Source organism: Charadrius vociferus, unplaced genomic scaffold, assembly GCF_000708025.1.
Source record: "Charadrius vociferus isolate BGI_N301 unplaced genomic scaffold, ASM70802v2 scaffold306, whole genome shotgun sequence".
Lineage (NCBI taxonomy): Eukaryota > Metazoa > Chordata > Aves > Charadriiformes > Charadriidae > Charadrius > Charadrius vociferus.
Genome location: NW_009648963.1, coordinates 1,836,009 through 1,856,512, shown reverse-complemented (window position 1 = coordinate 1,856,512; position 20,504 = coordinate 1,836,009). Strand labels below are relative to the sequence as shown.

The following is a 20,504-nucleotide window of genomic DNA, read 5'->3' as shown; positions in this document are numbered from 1 at the left end:
TCCTGCTGTTTAAGTGGAGATCGATGAGAGACCAGGATTTGTCCTTCGATAACTTCTGAACTGTGATCAGGATTAACAGGGGGAAAAATAATTTGAAAATATTCATGTATGACTGTACTGAAGGAAGACTGACTTTAGGCAGAGATATTTTTCTATGGTTATGGTGAAAAAATAACTTTGTAGGAGTGTTACTTTCTGTTACTCTTCTGTGTAATGGATGCCCACAACATAACAATTTTGGACTGGTATTTTATGCATTTTATTCCGCCACCTTTTTTAGTTGTCTTATAACAAAAGTCGGAATTGGTTCCTACAAAGCTTACTCTTATATGGTGTTAGGCTTTGAAAACAAACAAGTCGTCTAACTATTCACTGCTGTAATTGGCACAAAAATTTGTTTCCAGATTCTGAGTTGAGTTTGCAATGCTGCTGGTAAAAAAAATATTCTCAGTTGTGAAATATGTACAAATTATTTGAAATCCAGGGGGATATTTTAAATGTGTATGTATACAGCACCTTATTTGCATGCTTACATTGCTAGGAGCGGTATCTTATTTTTTTTAGTCCAGAGTCATGTTTGACCATAACAAATGTGAAAGATACCAAATTAAATTGTTTTTCCCACATTAGGTGATTTCTGTACATTTTTCAAATATGGCAGATTTTGAAAAGATATATCTAATTTGTTAAAGATGTATTTTGAATTAGATGGTCATATGCATTTTAAGATATCAGAACATCGAGTTATTGATCTGGATCATTCTTCCTGATATCAACAGGGACTCTTACTGGCAGCATTGCTCTGTAACCCTATCATCACTGCTGAAAGAAAAATGTTATTTCTAAACCTTTAGAGAAGAATATCCGACCTTGAATTTCTTCAGTTCTGTAAGAAAATGTGTTTCAAGAGAGATTTTTTTTTTTTAAAGTTTCCAGTCTGGGATCATGAAGTTTGTATACATTTTTCTGTAATTAAATTAAGAATTGTTAGGTTGGTACTTGGAGCAGGGGGTTCCCTGCTATCTCATTTCACGTGGATGTTAATAGCTGCTAGTAGCCACGATTTCCACATGCAACTGAATGCAACCATCACCTTTGTAGCTTTCTACCTGTTCATGTTTGGAAGCAGGTGTGATGGACCATGGAAAGGATCATGTCACACTTGTCTTTCTTTTCCCCCACTTTTTCCTTAGGTTTTTAGTTTCACTGTTGTCAGGAACAGGTGTTGGTCTGGGTGGGCATTTGGGATGATTCTGTGTGGTGGTTGTTATGTTTCATGTTCAGGGCATCTCTGAAGTTGTCCTCACAGTGGCAGTTCAGCATTATCACGGGAACTGCATCTTACCTGCAGTGGTTCCAGAAATTACAGTGAGTCATTGTAGCAAAAATATATCAAGAAGATGATATAATGACTCTCTGTGGAATGTGGAAAAAATGTATCATACAGCTAAAAGGACAGAAAACATTTCTGTCCTTTTCAACTATTTCAACTTCAGCACAGATTTGTTACAGCACTTACTACTGATGTTACCTTTTTAAAGTTAAGAGCATTCTGCATTACTTGCTGCATAAAATTTTATTAAAAACTACGTATAACGTGTGTTCTGACTGAAGCTTATAAACCTGTTACGTTGCTTGCCCTTTTCTGAAAGTGGTTCTTTATTATTTGACGTTATTTTGTCAGACATTTGATTTGTATAGCTGAACACAGGGCACTTGCCTTCGTTTTAAGAGTAATAAACAAGGTGCACTGTTAAAACCAACAAAACATCTTTAAATGGTAGAATATTTTCCTAATTATTTTGTCTAGTGTGTTGAATACCTTTTTACTTTCTCTGCAGTTAGCTTCCATGAGCTTGAAAGAGAAAGAGAAAGAGAGTGGGAAACCAAGCTTTGCTGCAGAAAAAAAGAAATCAAAGCCAACCACCAACAGCTTTTTGAAAAAGAGTGTTCTGGTTGTTATAAAACATGTATATAACCGACAACTGATATTATCCACTGGTGAGATATTGTTCATACGTCTACAGCATAAAATTACCAGAAAAATCATGCTGGTTATCAATCCACATGTGCTGAATGCAATTTGAGGATTTTGAGAATGCCATGTGTATCTTTTATCATATCGCTGTAACCCCTCACCTCCCACCAGTTCTCCAGACACACTCCCCACTATGTTATGTCCCCTTTGATGCACGTATCAACACATTTCACCTCTGATATTTTTCACCTGAATGTGGACCGTGCTGTGATGCTTGACTGACAGTGCTTGAGCACGAAGTCCTCTGTTCAGGGAAGGGACTATCTTTCTCCTTCACATCGCCTACCTGTGGGCTTCAGTCTTGCCATGAAAAAAAGTCTTCTAGCGTTGAGGTCAGCTATGCCTATATGGCAAATGCCTGTGGGAGCCCATTCTGCCCACACATGGAGCTGACCAAATGTTTTGTGGCCATTTTCATCTGGCTTGGAGCCCGAACAAATATATCCTGCCTCTTCACAGGGTTTGCTTGCTCAGACGTGATGCCATGCTGTGCAAACAGGTAGCGTTGGGGTTACTTAGAGTGTTAGCAGAGCAAGTTGGTGTCTGCCTACAGTAAGTTTTATAGACACACTCATGGCTGTGTTTACACTGTGCTAACCACAGCAAAGGAGTAGCTTTAACTAAGTTAAACTAGCTGTCAGAAGTATTGTTAGTAGCTTTCTCTCAGCAGAAGGGAGCTTGTGGAGAGCTGGAAAAAGCATCCAAGAGAGGTAAATTCTGCCTGAGATGAGCCCTGTGAGGTCCCAGCAGCCTGTGCTTGTCCTCAGGCTTCTCATCAGGAATGGTGTCCTCAAGCTTCTCATCAGGCTTCTCATCAGGGTTCTGATTAGGCATCATGGTGGTGGTGTGAGGTGCTCTTCTGGCAGATACAAACTGGACTGAAACCAAAAATAGGATTTGTCAGAGTGGCAGCTAATGAAAGGTATATGTTGCTGCTGATTTTGCCTGGATGTATATCAGGAGCTTAAGAAGCGAAAAAGCTATCCAGTACACAGGGTACTCTGTCTCAGTAACTCACAGCTTCTCTTTTAATGTTTCAAAGGGTGAAAGGGACCTATGCATTATTCAGATCAGTACTTTGTCAGTTGTTTATTCTTCTCTCATATAGGCTGTAAACGTTTAATAGTATTTCTAGAATACGCGTGAGATCTTTTTTTTTTTTTTTTCCTGCCTCAGCTTCCCATCTCAACATGGTTCAGAGGAGAGAGTGGAGATCAGAAACTGGTAGAATTATGTTTGTAGACATCTGTCTTCAGAACAACTTTGTGCTAGCAAATATAGCACAACAGATCTTCCGAAACACTTTCATAACAGTAGCTTGAATATTTATATAATCTGGGCAGAGGAAGATCCCCAGCATAATGGCCAAATTCTTTGCAGGTGGTAATTGGTGTGCTTAATTTTCGTGGAACTATTTGAATTCAGATCAACAAGAGATTAATTGAGTCGATTGCTGTGAAATGTGTGGGTTGGTCAGTTAACCCACCACCAGCGCGAACATGTTACAGAAAGGTACACACATGTTTTCTGCAGCTTTGATTTTGAGCTCTCTGTCTAGGTTCTGCCCCAGACCAGCTTGGGTACCTGCATAAAAGAATTGTGGCAGTATGTGAGGGTCTGGCAAATATCGCTTTATCTTAATGTCATTTTGCTGGTGCTTTTGCATAATTTTTTGTTTCATGCCATGTTTAGTATTCTGTTAGGTCAGATGAAGTCAGGGGTCGGGGTGTGCTTGATTTAATACAAGTGGATGGTTTGCCTGGTTTTTGTCTGTTTCTTTTGGTGTCCTGTCATTTGAATTTTATGTTTTTGCCTTTATTTCTTGAGACGACTTTTCTGGGTATCATTTTCTGTGCTGTGTTGGTCCTTTATGCTGGTACAGATTGCATTTGTTCATCTAAAATGCCTGTCCTGCACAATTTCCATCATTTTTACGGTCTTACATTTTGTCATTTTCTGCTTGAGTTTGGTTGTGGTTTGTTATGTTTTGACAGTGGTTTGTCATACAGCTGTGAATAACCTCTCTGGCTTGCCTTTAAAACTTTCTTCTTTGCAGTTGTTGAACAAAGTTAACTGAAATACTATTTCTTCAAACAGAATGATTAGCACAGACAGAAGTGTGAGTGGCTGTATACTGCAGCCAGGCAAGCCATTTGTTCTGGCTTTATTCTCATTCAGAGTGCAGATTTTTTATGCCAATATAAATATTCTATTCGCTAAAATATTTGTCTATAGATCTTTGCTGAGGAGTGATGGTTTTGATTTATAAGATGTGGAAGTTTTACAGTTAAAACTGGAGCTTCCTCATCTAAGGTATGTCTGTGGAAAAAGAATATGGGTAACCCTCTCAAACCCTTCTCCCCTCCAGCCTAAAAAATCAGCTTAGACCATAGGCTTCTTCAGAAATGTGCCTGCCATGAGAAATCCTGAATTTTTCAATGTGGAGTAAGAATCTGGCCTGCTCTGTACTACTAGAAACCTAATTCGGTTGTTTAAGCAACAAACTGTATGGGCTCTGAGTTTTCATTTTATGATTGGTTAGCATACTCCCCGAGTTCTTAGAGTGTTGTCACTGGATACAGAGTGAAAGCTTAAAGCTTGAAGCTGGTACAGAGCCATGCAGGGCCAGTGCTCTGCTACTTGTGCTTCAATTTGAGGTGCTGGATATGAGACCTGCAGGAAAGGAGCTGAGAGTTCAGGTTGACTGTGATCCAGCAATGTGCCGTTGCAGCGAAGAAGCCAACAGCCTCCTGGGCTGCATTAGGGAGAGTTTGAGGGAGGTGATCCTTCCCTCAGTGCTGGTGAGACACATCTGGAGTAAGATATTCAGTTTGGGCTCACCATTTAGAAGAAGACATGGTTGTACTGGGGCAAGTCCAGAGAAGAGCCATGAATATGATTAAGGGCTTGGAGGATCTGCAATATGGGGAGAGGCTTAGAGCGCTGAGACTGTGCAGCCTGGAGAAGGGGCGTCTTATCAATGTGTACAAATATATGATGGGGACAGAGTAAAGAAGACAGAGCCAGACTCTTCTCAGCATTGCCCAGTGAAATGCAAGAGGCACTAGGCACAAAATGAAAGACAGAAAATTCTATTTAAACATACGAAAAAGTGTTTTCCTTGAAGGATGGCCAAACACTGGCACAGGTTACCCAGAGAGGTCATGAAGGTTCCATCCTTGGAGATATTGAAAACCTGACTGGACACAGTCCTAGGTAACCCACTGCAGGTGACCCTCCTCTGAGTGGGGGGTTGTACCAGACAATGCCCAGAGGTGCCCTCCAAGCCCATCTGCCATCCTGTGACAGGAGTCTTGGATTCTGCCACTTCGTCTCCACATTCTGTGGTCCACACTGTCTTAGCCCGAGGCTGAAATACTCTAGATCTGAAAACTCTATATTTTAAGGTGACCAATTCTTTAAAGACTGGTAGAGTGTTGCAGGTATAATAAGGAAAGGGTTGGGAGGAAATTTTATTGTAATATGTAGGCTCTCTGAGCCTTATTGAAAACCTATGCTGATGCAGTTTAGCTTTGTACTGAGACACACAGAGCTTTTTATAGTTGTTTTCTGACTGTTTTTACCAAAATGAATTATAGTAAAATATTGCCTCTCTTCACAGAGATGATGGATTTAAAACTGAGTTGCAGATTATGTGTCTATAAGAATAATGGTCATAAGGTGTGGGGAGTTAAGCTGAGGTCTCATTGTCATGAAGTTTCTGTTACTTGTTCTTGACTCAAGTGTGTTTTAGAGGATTGAAGTGCTAGTTACAGACTTTTGAAAAAAGGAAATACACTGTCAACTGAATCAAAATTATAGAGGCAAATCCTCACCAGGGTAAATTGTTGTTAGAAAATACTTATTGAAGAATAGGCAGAGTCAAATCTAACACAACGATTGATTTACACAGGATAGAGGGAACTGGAGAGGGAAACCTAGACATTTACAATTTTGTAAGCTTTAGTATTTTGGGTTATAACTTTTAGCTGCAGGCAATATTACTGACATAAAATAAATAAGATATTGCAGATAGCATGAATGTGTCATGGCTCAAAACAAAAACACCCCAAAACCTTGGGTTCTGGATGTGGAAAGGATTCAAGTCACTCATCACACTGCTGAGTCCATGTTACTCACCCCACTGTGCAGTTTTGTTACAAAACTGAGAAAAAAAGGCAAAATGGTTAGAAACCTTAGATTTCCTCAATTTCTATGAAGTGCTAAGTAGATTGTTAAAGATAAAAACAAAACTGAAAGGGAATGGGAAGAATGTATATCCAGCTAATTTTACTCCTTAAAAAGCTGTGCTTTATTAGCAATATGGAGGTAGTACTTCCACTGTCTTCCAAACTTCATGGAGTTTAAAATGTGTAATGTCTGTAGATTATACAGATGTTTTCTGAATGTTTAAATACAATGCAGTATATTACCAGTATACTATTATTTATAGTATACTAGTATACTCTAATATATTATTATTAATACCATTTTAATATTTTAAAAATCATACATTTAATTTTACTTACTATTTAATTTGTATAAATAACTAGAAATTTCCTACAAGTGGAAATTAATCATACATTATAATTTTTATCCTATAAGTAGTCTAAATGATGGGAGCTCAATCTTCCCCACTAGATAGGGAGAAAAAGAGGACAGGCCTGTGTGTGCCAGATTCTGCCTTGGATACACGTGGGTGGTTTAATCAACATGGCCCACACGTCTCTGAGACAGCATATTAGACTGTCTTTTCACTGCCTTTCATGCCATGCTATCACATCTAACAGTAGCTTTTCCTGGGAATTGACAGATCCACGCTGTTTGGGTTTGAATCTGCTCCCCAGATAAGGTCTTATAAAGGTGGAGGGGCGTTCCCACGAGCAGCCTGCCTTGCAGCTCTTCCAGAGAGCAGGTCACAGTACTGAAAACTGGAGCTTTACTGTTGTCCACCTTCATGGAGGGATCCCTCCCTCTACATCCCAGCCAGATGGACTGTGTCTGGGAGGGAACACACCTGATATGCTATTTCACTGGAACAAATTTGGGCAAATAGAACTACAGGCAGACAAACAGCCATGACATCACTATGTAACTCCATGAAGTTTTTGCTTTGTGTGTTCCGATTCATTTATTTAAGTTATAAAAATATATGTAAATGAACATACCAAGCTCTGGCCCACATAGATGTCAATTAACTATGTCCATATCAATTAACAATTAACAGAAAGCTGAGGCTTTCTTCTGCAATGCTCAGGAAACCTCATTGCAGTCAATAGGAAGTCTTCTCCTTGGTTCCCTAGCCCTTACATCTGGCTGGGGGAGGGTTGGTTGTGGCATCTCCATTTAGTTACTGAGATCCAACTGTGACAATCTCTCAAGCAAGAGACTTCCATGGTCTGAGTAGAGCTTTACAGGACAGCTCAACATTTTGTGTTGGGAGCCAAAAAAACCCACAGCCCCAACCAGTGGAGTTTCTCGAGCCCATCTATAGGATGTTGATGAGATAATCAGCTGCAGGCTGCACCAGAGCTTCCAGACAGAGCTCCTTTAAGCTATAGCCACAGGGTGGTGTTTTGTTGGTTTTTTTTTTTTCATTCTGTTGCTGATTCTGTGGAACTTTTAAAGGCTTTTTATATTTTATATTTTTATATTCATGTCTGGTTTATTACTTATTTTATATCCTAGCTTTAATTGAAGACATAGGACTTGACAGGATTCAGAGCTGCAAAAACCAGCCTGGAAGCAATAAACCCAGTATTTTTATTTCACTGATTAACACTTCCATTGTTTCACTTCTATACCAACTTGGCAGTTATCTTAGATGGTGTATATGTACATGCTAAATCTGACTCTCTGCCCCTGAGAGCTTCTACTGTAAAGGCAACACATGAGCAGCTCAGTGAGCAAGGAGAGGTTTGCTATCAAGCCCTGCTCCTGCAAAGAGGCCGTGAACCTTCATTCTGTAGAGAGGGCATTGAGATTTTGACAGCCTAGCTTTGGGACACAAAGGGGGGAAGTGTTCTTCTATTCCTAGCCCACAAATAATACCAGTTTCCTGTGAAATAGAAAAACATGTTTACTTTCTATTTTATTCAAATCTTCCTTGGGAAAAAACCCCGCTAACAGTACCATCACCACCACATGGTGTGTGGTGGTACCACAATTACATTTCAAATTATTTTTTTAACTGGCTTTCTGCCCATAGCTAGTCTGAAGCTCGCAAAACCCCTGAACTTCACAAATTATGCCCATTCCCACCTACAGATCATTGGATTTTTGGCTCAATTTGGGATGGAAAAATAATTTTAGACTTAAACATATTCATGAGAGAATAAGGTATTTTACACTCAGGAAAACATATTTAAAAGGGGAAATAAATGAAAGGACAGCATGAAAATAACGATTGCTGGGATCAGGATGACAGAGGGGCAGCCTAATCATTCTCGTTACATGCCAAGGCCAAAAAGCAGGAGCGTGACCTAATTGCCTCCCTCCCAGAGAGGCAGGCCTTGGGCCATTTAATATGTCGGATGGTTTCATTCTTTTCTTTAGAATTCCCCAGGAATGCTATTTAAGAAATTATATATAATATAACTGCTACTGACCGATAAAGCTTCTTGCCTATGTTCATAGATTGAATTAATTCATTTCTGGACTGCTTATATTTGTGGGAGCGTCACAAGTCTACGTGTCTTACTTCAATTCTAAAATTGTTTTTAGGTCTCTGATTCACTGGAAAGGTAAACAAAATCACATGTAGCCAAGCTTTTACACCACTGAATAGGCTAAAGGTACAATAGCATTATAGTTTGTGCAAAATAGTCACTTCAGATAAGCCTTTCTTATAGACATTTTCATATAAATAACTATTACCTGTTGCTAAATCCAGCTGATCTTTGTCAGTTTGCTTTGCTCTCTGGGGATTTGCTGGCACAAATGAACCAAGTGTTAAGGGGCAGTGCCCGCTTCTCATTGGAAATAGTACATCCTCAGGTACTCAGCTAGGGATGAGGGATGCTGCCCAGGACAAAGTGATGATTTAAAGCAGCATTCCAGTGATCTGGAATTAAAGCCTGAATGCTGAGGGGCAAGTGAATTTTCCTTCTAGTATACTCAGTATCTTACAATGCAGGGTGTCACATTTCACACTATAAAAATGTCTTTTCTGGGTAATGTGACTCTAAGAGCCTGTTAGTATTTGTATAGATGCAGGTACGAACCTACATCTGCTTTCCTAAGCCTGAGTATTGGACTCAGAGCCTCAGCATCTGCAGTCATGGCTATTCCAATGTATTCTTGCAGGCAGATGATATAGCATCTCTTACTAATGTTCTTTGGTAAGTCCCATTAAAAGGCCTTCTTTCTACCTATTTATGATTTTGCCAAACTTGACCCAATAAAGCTGAAATTGTTTTTGCTTTTAGTTCGTTCTTTTTTATTTAAGCCAAAAAGGATTTCTTCTTTCCCCTAAAATGGAAAAATGTTTTGTTCGTGTTACAAAAGTCTTGGAACTCTGTTATTTTTAAATGCCCAGGAATCTGTATGCTCTAGAGTAGGGTTGCTCACCTTGTGGCAGGGGCTTCCCCTTTGTCCTCTTTGTGGAAATCTGACAGAATTTAGCAAATTTGTAAATCTTTGGTGGGGAAAAGTGCCCATTCTCAAGTACTCAGTGCAGGCTTTACTAGAGTTTGACAGGCAAAATTTCCAAGGACTCCCATGTCCCAGGAACATAGTAAGGCTCCTCATAGGAGTCCAATGGGGCTATCCACATGCCAACTGCAAAGAGTAACTAGATGTGTTGCAGCTCAGTGCTATGTGAACTTGTGGGCATTTCCACTGCAAAGCCTGTGGGGAAGGCTCAGCCAGTGCTGCATGCGAGAGCAGGAGGCTTTTCCTTCTGCGCGCCTGGTGAATGCACCCAGGATCCAGGTGGCCCTGCAAAGGAAGCAACATCACCTGAATGTAGAGGAAAGAAAAGCGGAGGAAAGAAAAGAGAAGGGAATAAATCAGGGCAAGATGACATTGATGGAGATGGGAGAGAAATAGTAACTGGGAGGTGAAAGGAGAAGAAGAAGGATGATTAAGTGAGGGTGAATTGATTAAGTAAGGGAGAGTTGGAAGTCAGTGAGAAAAACATGGGGAATGGGGAGATGTTTGGCTGGGTGGGGAACACAGAGGGAAGACGTCCTCTTGCCTCGTCCCTGGCTGGATGAGAAGCTGAAGGAAGGAAGGAGACATGGAGTTTGTTTGGAGAAAGCATCTGCTGTTAGGAGGAGGCAGAGTGGGGGAAAGGACAGAGAAAGAATCTTGGGGAAAAAAAACCCATAGGAGTTTAGGAGGGCTTAGACTGCTGAGGCAAGGAGCCCGGGACAAGGAGCTGGGGCAGCCTGGCTGGGTAGGAAGGTCACCAAGAAAGTGGGCATGAAGCTGGTGTTTCGGGGAGAGTGGATGAGAACAAGGAGGCTGAGACTAGAATGCCCGGCCTGCTTAAGTAAGGAGAATGAAGAAATTGGGTGGGTTTGGGAAGGGTTAGTGAGCCTCCCTGAGCATGAGGAAAAGGGGCAACACGTGAGGAGAGGGAGAGAAGAGAAGACAGGGAGATACTGGAAGGTGAACAGTGAGCTTGGAAGATAACCAATGCAAAATCACCAATCATAAGGAGAGAAAATGGAGGGTTGGACCACGGGGGTAGAACAGAATAAAGAGCAACAGTTGGATAGGAGACATGACTGGAAGGAGATCCGGTTGCAGGGAACTCCACAAGGATGTAGGCAGAAAGCCTTGCAGGAGCTGGGCAATGATTCCCCTGAGAAGCTGGAAAGAAAATCTGCTCGGCAGCCCAAGCCTGGAGCAGAGGTGCTCTCAGGGCCTGACACCAGGAAAGGAAATTACAAGAGCCTCCCCATACTCAAACTGCTACTGCAAATACTCAGTCTCGGGACTCATGGGGCAAAGATCTGTGCACTGGCTCTAAGGGTGTCCGTACGATGCTCCTTTAGGGAAGTGTGGTGTGGGAGGGAGGAGCACTAAAAAACCACACACAGAGATGCATTCTTAAAAGTGTATTCTGTGAACTAAAAGCCAAGCTCTAAACCATGAAGGAATTCCAATGGCAGTAGCATATAAGGCTTCGTTCAGCCCTGTTGGGGTGATAAGATACTACACCATGTACTGTTTAGACTATACTTGCCATTATTACCTGTGGCTGCCTCCAGGAAATTGCAAACCCAAGACCAGCTTGCTCTGTGCTCTGTAAGGTGTGAGTTCACATTTCTGGTGCAAAGATGGCTAAACTACATCCTGAAGTGGCCACAGGTATCGAGTTGTTCCACAATCCTGCCTTCACATAACTTGGAGTCCTCCTAGGAAGTAGCCTTTAGCTGTCTCTGGCAGAAGATCCATGGTGTTGCCAAAATCCTGTTGAGATGTACAGTGACAGACACAACTGGAGTGTTGTCATGGTTTAGGACAAATCAGCTACTGGGGACCTGGGGGACCCCACATGGGACCGACAGATGCTCTCCTCTACCCCTCTTCAAAGAGAGAGGCAGAGGAGGGAAAAAGAGACTTATGAGTTTAGAAGGAACTAAACTACTTTAATGGAATATTAATAATAAAATAAAAGGAAATAATGAAATATATACAAAACCATATCAAGCTCCTGAGATGACAATCACGACGCTGGGTGGCACTGGGGCAGTCCCAGGCTGACTCAGTGACGGACGGGAACTGGATTCCCGATCTGCATTCAGGATCAGGATCACAGGCAGACGAACAGAGTCCTCCTCAGACGTCGGCCATTGAAGGAAGAGAGCTGACCCTTTGATCCTCAGACTTTATACTGAGCATGAGGCAGATGGGATGGAACACCCCGTTGTTCAGTTTTGGGTCACCTGTCCTGTCCGCTCCTCCTTGCAGGTGGGACCCCACTATGCTCTTCCGCTTCCAACCCTCCAATGGGGCAAATAACAAAGTTGGTTGGCCTTGGGTGTTATGGCAATAAGTATAAGCAAGAGCCTCTCTGCATACCATGCCTGGGCATCAGCTATAAACACTGGTCTTATCATTGAGAGAGTGAACATTGTCTGCACAATATGCTGTTAATTTCAGTAGTCAGAAGAGGCCCAGCTAAGAATCGAAGTTACTGAACAAAATTGGTTCTGTTTTACCTCAAACCAGGACAAGTGTGTACATCCACACCTGAGCGTGTCCATGTATGGCAAGAAGGGAAGGAAAAACACGTTGGTCACATTCATATTCCTATGCCCAGGAAAGGATTGCATGTATGCATGCAGCAGAGCTGAGGGTGCGCACACGTATGTGCTTGAAGTCTTATATACACAACTACAGTTTGGAGGAGAAAAAATCAAGGAAAAGTCCTTTGTGCTTAAAATGCACAAAGTTTGTGATGAGCCCTAGACTTCATAGGAGCTGTTCCACAGCCTTTTGTTGTTCTTGGAAATACCATCTCCTGCACAAATAAGCTTTGTTACCCCTGTGGAGAGTTTCATGTTTATCCTAGAAATGAAATGAGCTTTTTAAGCCATTGAGTGCTTCAGGAAGAGAACCAAAGCCTTGAAACCTCTTCAGTCTTCTGTGCCAAGGCAACATGGTGACCCAAGGACAGGTCTGCTTATTAATACGCGTTTCCATGAATGTTTCTTCTGGAGGTGAATATTAGCTTTAGTAGTTTATGCTGGACATTTGCATTAGCTGTTTTCAGTTTTACTGACAGACAGGGTCAGCATGCACATCTGTCATTGAAAATCAGCTACCATGGGGTATATCCTTGTGGGTACCTCTATTCCTCTTCATCCTTTCGATCCCCCACTTTGTTGTTCACAGTAGCATATCCCTGTGGCAAACATAGATAATGCTCACTAGGAAAAGTAATAAGAATAATATATTTAATGTATTTCTAGCCTTCCTTAATGTGTTGTAGCCGTGAATACAAGGCAAAAAGCAACACCATATGACCATGCTACTTTGGGAACCGTCTATAAACTGCAGTTAAAATAGTTTCAAGATATTTATGCAGTGCATAAGTCACATGAACAGAGGTTTATCACAATCAGTAGGAATGCTGGATTTTCATATCACACATTCACTGCTTAGGATGATTAGCAGGAAATTTAATTTGCACTAATTAGCCTTAGGGGAGCAAGAAATTAACTTGATGGATAAATTTCACGTTTTACTATATACCATACCAACATGGAAAAATTTGAGTTAAAGCCTGAGTTGAGTCCTATGCTAATACACTGGACTTCAGTTTTTCTAAATTAAATTAAAAGACTGTAGAAAATTAATATATGCATGGTGAGTGGGTGGAGTTTTTTAGGAGCTAGAGTTGTAGAATAGTCATTCAACGTATTCATTGAATTGTCAGCCACTTCCAGAGATTGTGGCATATTTTTGTACATTAAATTACATTAATAATACAGCAAAAGCTTTAACAAGTTCTAATTTTCTACATTTGTATATTTTCATTATATAACATGCATTATGACTGCACATGCAATATTCCACATTGTAATGCACAGAGCAGAAACAGTTTTCACAGTAGCTCTGTGAAAACACGATACTTCTTAATTTACAACACCCACTTGCAAATACATTTTTAGGGTCAGGAGCCTTTGTTCATATGCTGGCAAAATTCCTATGAAAATAAATTTTTTAGAAATTACTTTCAAAAGTATTCAGTAAATGAGGGAAGCATGAGTCACCTTATAGTCCAAATAGACAAATAAGAATTAGGAACTAATAAGCTCTAATCTTGCCTGTTGATGGGGACTTTTCTATCTCAATACTTCCAAAACACAGTTTAAATCTTTTGGTTTTTCCCTCTGTAAAATGGAGGCAATTTTTATGTATCCACCACTCAGAATTACGGTGGATTGATTAATGCATGCAAAGCAATGAGTCATTCGGTATGGAAGTATCAGTCTATTATAAACTGAAGTGTTCTGTCATACCAGGCTTGTGGTTACATCCAAATTTATCTGTAAAAAAGGAGATGGAAAACATCAGTTGCATATGAGATAATTGCCTTTGATGTCAGTGCTTCTGCTAGCTTGTGCATCTGAAATACACCCAGAAGCTCACTATTACTATTATGTATTTGGAATTAGACCTTGTAGAACTTACCTGAAACTGCTATTGAAGTGAGAGTTGTGACTTCAGTGACAGTTTTGGCCAAGTAAATATTTCAGAGTTGGGTACCTTGAGTCCATAGTTTGAGGTTTAAATGGTGTGTATAAGCTAGTTCAGATGTCGGATCAGACTGTCTAGGCTATCGCATACATACTTCTGTTCTAAAGAGATCTCAGATAGACCTGTAGGTAATCATATATTGTGTAACATGTATCGTATTGCGCTCTCAGGTTCTTCTTCAATCCCCAGGACTCTGATTTCTCAGCAGTAGCCCTCCTATTCAATCAAGAATACGAGCGTGGGGGTGTGTGTGTGGGTGTGTGTATGTGTGGGTGGGTATATATAAATATACATGTGCCCACACACAGACAAACTTATATGTGTACGCAACCCCCCTATATAAATGTGCTTTGCCTTTTTGGGTGTACGAGTATATTTCTGTAAATGCTCACCACTTGTATTTATACATTTATGAGTAATATCCAACTTTCAGTCATAATTGACACCATGTGACTTTCTGTATAATAATTGCTTTGGGACAAAAGACCTTGCAGATGGTTTCAAGAGTGACTCTAACTCACCATCAATGTGAAATGATTAAATAAGATGAGCCCACTCCCTCTGACTGGAGTAAGCCGTTTTCATTGATTTCAATGGGAGCAGGCGCAACTTCATTTCTGCAGCAGACAGAGAACAAGTATTATATTCTTTAAATGAAAGTTTGATTTCATTGCGCTTAAAATTATTCATGCTCTGTTAGCAAATAGTCTGAGATTTTATAACCTAGAGCATTTGCTGAATTCTGCTTTGTATTTTCCTCACAGCAATTGGAAGGACCCTCATTCCTCGTTATTTTAGCACTGTCTTTGAAGGAGGTGTAACAGACCTGTATTACATTCTCAAGCACTCAAAAGAGTCATACCACAACTCATCCATCACAGTGGACTGTGATCAATGCACCATGGTCACTCAGCATGGAAAACCCATGTTTACCAAGGTAACAGGGAAGACTCAATAAAGCATGTTGTTGGTTTGTTTTTTTTGTTGATTTTTTCTTTCTTTCTTTCTTTCTTTTTCAGTGTGTATAAGGGTGAAAAATACTGGCTGTTGCATTTTTCTGGTAGACTGAGATTATTTCTAATACTGAAAACCCTTGAAGCCATTTAATTACTATTTTCTATATTCATTACGTGACTGGAAAATTCTTTGGGCATCCCCTGCAATTCTCCCAGAAAGATTGCAAGAGAAGCACATAATGCCAGGTTGCCAGAACCATCAGCTGTACGTGAATTAAATTCAACCTGCCCATCTCCTTTTCTCTGGGCTTGAATTTAAAGCAACAATGAGATTTCACATTGCTGGGACCTACCATTTGAGATGGTATGCTATACATTTGATACTTACCCAGTCCAAGGACTATAAATCTCTATGAAAATAGTGATTTAATACAGTAGGATGCCAGTCCAAAGGGCAAGAAAGAGTCAATTGATTTAAACATGCTCTGGATCAGGCAGTTCGTGAATTTTCAATATTTGTAATTGATAGTGAATTATCTTCATGCATTGGCCACGTCTAGTCCTGTAATTAAACTGAGTGCCATGTATTTATAAAAAAAAAAAAGTACAAAAAAGGTGGAAAATACAAATTAAAGCAAAATTTTTCTTATATTAAAAAAAACAGTAAATTGATTTTCAAAATGGAAATGTACCCTTTCAGGTAAATTAACAGGAAACTATGATTTTCCATCTTGTACATGTTCATCTGTATGAATTTTAACCTTTGCATGGAGAAAAGCACAAAAGGAGAAGGAGCAGCACAAGGAGATTTCCCATCCATGTTGCCCTTGGCCTGCAGGACTGTGGAGGTTTTAGAGTCAAAAAAAAGGCACCGGCTGTTGACAGCATCATGACCAGGGCCCACGTGGCTTATGCTGTGTTAGCACGTATGTGAGTCCCATCCCTTCGTAGTGTCTTCCCTGACATCTTCGTGGCTCTTGGAGTGGGGCTCAAAGAAGAGGGAGAGGAAGCGGCTGGTGTGCGGAGCACTGATGAGTTGGGAGGTGTGCATTTAATGGTGTCGTTGTTCCAGCTCTCCCACTCCAGCTCCCTGTGACTTACACAGACACAAACAGAGAGAGAGAGATGCAAAGAAACCAGATATTCCTAGGTGGCACCTCTTTTCCATGAGGATTTATGTGTGCTGGCCATGTGCAGAGGACACAACGAGGGTATACAGTAGCTGCTTCTTCGCGTTAACTCCATAAAACAATTTCTGCCATTTCCCTTTGTGTTAGCTTTAATGCAATAGCAAGTAAAAGGGTGGGGGTTTTTTAATCAGTAAACAAAACACACTTTTCTTGGTTAAATTAGTTTCTTTTACTTATCATGACAGCACATTACAGTGTTGTTAGTTTGGAAAGGAGACCAGAATCCAGAAAGTCGAAGACAGACTAGCAGCAGGGACCTGGCTGGTGGCACACCTCGTGTGAGCGGGGCCACAGTCGCCTCCCGTGGCACCATCCAGCTGTGCGCAGTGAGACCTTCCGTGGGCACTGCAGCCCTGGCAACGCACCGCCTGCTTCAGCCCTGACATTTCTGTTGCAGATTCCAGTATAAACCTCTGTATCCTGGTAGAAAAGTTCTGGGTGGGGATGCGATTTGGATTCTAGAAGAAAAATTAGGGGGTTTTAATGGCTGTATGTTTAAAATATGGCTGTGTTAGTAAGAGCAAATTTGAAATAAAACACAGTAGTTGGTGGAATACGGGAGAAAAGAATATATTACACTCTCAGAAATAAGTTAGAGTAGAATGTTGTCTCAGCTGTGCTTGTGTAACTTCTAGAAGAGATACTGAGGGTACAGATCTTGTACCCAAAGGTAAACTGCGAACTCTCACAGCATTGGTGGTGGAACAAAGCAGACTTCCCATAATAAGCAGCACTCCAATGGACTGCATAGCTCCTCAGATTCAGAACATGTCTCAGTTTGACCCAGTGAAACTACCACAAAGGAGTTTTTTGATACAAAAGTACAAACTATATTTGTTAATAGCTGTTTCAATTTCACAAGTTGCAAGCTACAAATTCACTAACTTCTAATATAATGGGCTGACACAGTTCTCATCACGTATTGAATCAGGAATCCACAGCTGCGTTTTATTCATTTCGACATTTTCCTAGTTAGAACAACTGACTGTATACTGCAGTATTGGACGAAGACATGAAATGGCATTTCAAATATTTTTTCAAACAATATGGCTAGAACATGCCTAATAGCAACAATAAGAGTAATCCAACTCGTCTTGAGAGGGCAAGAGGTCCTTGTAAAGTGTCACACACTTTAGAATTGTTTTATCAAGGTATAAATAAATACTACAAAGAAGTCAATACGGTTCAATGGGAGGAATTAAATGTGGTAAAAGAAGAGACTGAAGCCCTAACTACCATGTTTGTTTACCTGGTAAATGCTTCATTTTTTCTCCAGGTAAAAGAAAGCTTTAGGAGTCGTCCTAAGTCTCTATTTTCACTGTGTTTACCGACACTCCAACTTTATGTGTAGGCAAACTGTTTTTCTGCAGTTAGCGATGTTTATTTACATTTCCGGATAGATTGGCAGAGGCGAGCTTTGCCTTCACCGCTAGAGCAGTGAGCACCCCATGTTCGAACCATTCTCTTCCTGTGCCCAACAGTGGGGCCATCAGCTGGATTATATAGGTGAAGCCCTTGAAACTCAGTGATTTTAATCCTTACTAACAATCATCTCAGGCATTTCCCAGAATTGTATAAGCATTAGGTTCCTTTTCAAGCACGGAGTCAGGTGTGAGAAATGGTCATTAATAGGAGGGAAGAGTTTTTAAAGATGCCCGGTGTTAGGAGAGCGAGACACTGAGCAATAAGACCAAAGTTGGTTTTCATAGGTGCGAGCAGTTGAAATTCCTACAATTAATAAGTGCAATGAAGGGGTTAAAAAGCTATTGGTTAGTTTGAGAAATGTTCTTTTTTAGTTTTTTCCTGGCCTAGTCTAGAGCAATCACGTGATATACTGAATGCCTGCCAGCCTCTTTCTTGTTGATCCTCCGGAGACCATCTGTGCTGGGGGCATTGATTAGAGTGTGTCTGCTGGGATTACATCTTTTCTGTTGCCATGCCAACTAATCAGCTGATTTTGGTTACCACAGAAACAAAATGTCAGAGCTCACAGTACGGTAACATGAATTCAGCACAACAGAAAATGTTTTCTTAATTGGAGACCCTTTTGATTTTTTGGATTCTATGTAAAAGGCAGCTTTAAAAAAAATTTTAAAAGAGGCCCATTTAAAATAAGAACTGCGACAATTTTATTGATTAAAAGCAATGTGTAAAATTCTGCTCTACATAAGGAAATTAAATTCCTTTATAAGATGTATACATTTTTACCACTGTGATATGAGGTATGTGTTTCAGTTTTTCTATTAAAATTTGTTAATGCCAATGCAGAACATAAATCTGTTAAGAGCTGTGAGGTTTTGAGCTTAACAGAAGAAACATTTGAGAAGCCACAGGTATTATTATAAAAAAAATATTTAAAACCTGAAATATTTTCATGTTAAGTGGTCAGTAACCGGGATTTTTGGCTTCAACACAGTAACATTAGTATGAAATATTTCTCTGCTTGTATGAATCCTTATGTGTGCACATGTGTACCTCTGTGTAATTGCTTATCATAATGCAACTGATAAGAAAATCAAAATCAGGGTCAAATTACAAAAGAAGTCACATTAAAAATTTGAAGGCATCACTAAGGTATGTAGATGGGAACCTGTTGCAAGGTTCTCCTTCATAGGTCTACAATGATTTTTCTATATAGTATGCCTGTTAAAATTACCTACATGTTTTTGCAGAAACAAGCAGGAGGAAAAGCTGTGATGACATTAAGTGAACTGTTAACCAGAAAAGCCACACGTTGCCTGAGTGGGAACTAGCCAAGTCCGAGTTGGGGCTTGTAAAAAGGCTCAACAGACTTAACTGAATCTAGGATGGCTAGTTGTTCAATCAAATATTAGTTGTATTAAAATTAAAATAACAGGAACTTTTTCTATTGAAAGCTGTTACACCCTGTTTCCACAATATCTCTGTACCCTGCAATTGCAAATTTACTTTGAATAGGAATTGTAAGTCTAAACATCCAATTTAAAGAAAAAAATCCACAAAAGAGGAAGTTAATTTTCAGATCATGCATCATTTACAGTAGTCCAGTCAGGTTATCATGCTGGGCATGTATTTTGCACCTTAAAGACCACCACTGCCACAGCGCTTTTTCCACATAAAGTTGTGGACAGTTGTTTAGAAGTCCCCAGTAATTTATTTTGCCTTTCATTTCCAGGTAGTACCCACTTGCTGCATTTATTCTGGCCATATTGTCTCTCCTTTGTCAGACAAGATCCCTCACAAAGTTGCGTGAGCCAATTTCTGTGGAAGTAGCGCCGTTGTCTACGACTGCAACCTCTTCTCCGCTCCCTTGGCTCTCAAACCTGCCGTGGCTCATGGAGCCTGATGGCAGACACCCCATCTGGCTTTCCTTGGAAGGGTGGGGTTAATAAAAGTAGTTAAGAAATGAAAAATAAAAATGGGATAAAATGCCTGGAAAAGCCAAGAACACTTGAAAAGACAAGCAGGGGAAAAAAAAAGGGAAAAAAAAATCAGGTTTGGCCCCAGACATTCAGGGCTCTGTGTACTCCAACTGGACACGGAGGGAAGGTTTATATGCCAAGCTATTGTAAGGAAAGGGCAACATAAAACAGGTTGGGAATGACTGGTTCAGCAACTTGACATGAAGTGTGTGCAGTTGCACCACAGCCACCTCCACTGTGAGGTTCAGTCATTAATTAGCAGTAGCGAACTGCAAGGGAAAGTTTTTTTTATGCAATAAATAAGATTTAGCGCACACAATATTCTATGTTTGCAAAATGCTGTAAAATCTATAGTATTATAAGTTACCGTCTCTGTGGTAAGGCTTATGAAGTCATTTTCCCACATTTCTTTTTTCTCCCCAAGAGAAAGAAAAACAATTAATCTAGCGCAGATGAGCAATAGAATACTGCTCTGATATTTTTGAATGTTGTTTAATCGATGATACAATACCATTGAAAACAAAATTTCTGGGAATTTATTTCATGCATTTTATGTATTCTAGGTATGCACAGAAGGACGTCTTATCTTGGAGTTTACTTTTGATGATCTTATGAGAATAAAAACATGGCACTTTACTATTAGACAGTACAGAGAATTAGTCCCACGCAGCATTCTAGCCATGCATGTAAGTAATCCTTTTTT

The 20,504-nt window shown here is 40.3% G+C and overlaps 1 protein-coding gene across 3 annotated transcripts in view; it reads left to right on the top strand.

Moving 5' to 3' along the window:
* LDB2 (LIM domain binding 2) overlaps positions 1 to 20,504 on the top strand; it is a 224,910-nt gene that overhangs the window by 154,070 nt on the left and 50,336 nt on the right. For all 3 annotated transcript variants that reach the window (XM_009887633.1, XM_009887632.1, XM_009887631.1), the window contains exons 3-4: positions 15,019 to 15,191; positions 20,365 to 20,487. In XM_009887633.1, coding sequence (XP_009885935.1) covers positions 15,019 to 15,191; positions 20,365 to 20,487 — 296 coding nt within the window. The remainder of the gene's footprint in view (positions 1 to 15,018; positions 15,192 to 20,364; positions 20,488 to 20,504) is intronic.